Source organism: Myotis brandtii, unplaced genomic scaffold, assembly GCF_000412655.1.
Source record: "Myotis brandtii unplaced genomic scaffold, ASM41265v1 scaffold743, whole genome shotgun sequence".
Classification (NCBI taxonomy): Eukaryota; Metazoa; Chordata; class Mammalia; order Chiroptera; family Vespertilionidae; genus Myotis; species Myotis brandtii.
Genome location: NW_005370960.1, coordinates 1,568,402 through 1,568,927, shown reverse-complemented (window position 1 = coordinate 1,568,927; position 526 = coordinate 1,568,402). Strand labels below are relative to the sequence as shown.

General features: G+C 66.5%; 1 protein-coding gene across 1 annotated transcript in view; it reads right to left on the bottom strand.

Moving 5' to 3' along the window:
• Positions 1-526, bottom strand: part of MYO1G (myosin IG) — a gene marked incomplete at its 3' end in the record, with an annotated part of 18,279 nt that overhangs the window by 11,584 nt on the left and 6,169 nt on the right. Inside the window, exons 9-10 of the mRNA XM_014530535.1 lie at positions 459-522; positions 206-363 (exon numbers count right to left, since the gene is read on the bottom strand). Of these exons, the coding sequence (XP_014386021.1) occupies positions 206-363; positions 459-522 (222 nt within the window). The remainder of the gene's footprint in view (positions 1-205; positions 364-458; positions 523-526) is intronic.

The window sequence follows — 526 nt, the reverse complement described above, 5'->3', positions numbered from 1 at the left end:
CTTTGCCCCCAGCAAGGGGAAGTGAGCTCGGGATTTTCCCTTCCCGGCACCACTGACAGGGGGGGGGGGGGGGGCGCGCACCGCGGAGGCAGCTTGGCTATAACCCTGGGGTCAGGGACCAGCCAGGACGGACACCAGACATCTTACTCCCCAGCCAACCCAGCTCCCCAGGACAGCGGGGGGCCCTGGCGGTTGGGGTCAGAGCTGGGTCTCCCACCTGTTGACAGGGAACACTTCGAAGCCGTAGATGTCCAACACGCCAATGACCGTGTCCTTGCCGTCCCGCCGGGCGTCCCTGCCCCGGGGTTCCATGACGCTGTTGATCCGGTTCACCACCCATTCAAATAGCCGCTGGTACACTGCCTGGGGAGAGCTGGGCTGCTTCGGGCTGCGTTTGACTTTGCCTCCCCCAGGAAGGCCTCCTGGGTTCCTCCCCAGGCTGCCTGTCCCCAGGGTACCTTGGCGCCGGCGTCCCGAGCGTAGCTGGCCTCGGCCGCGGTGTGGCCCTTCTCGATGACTTCCCTGC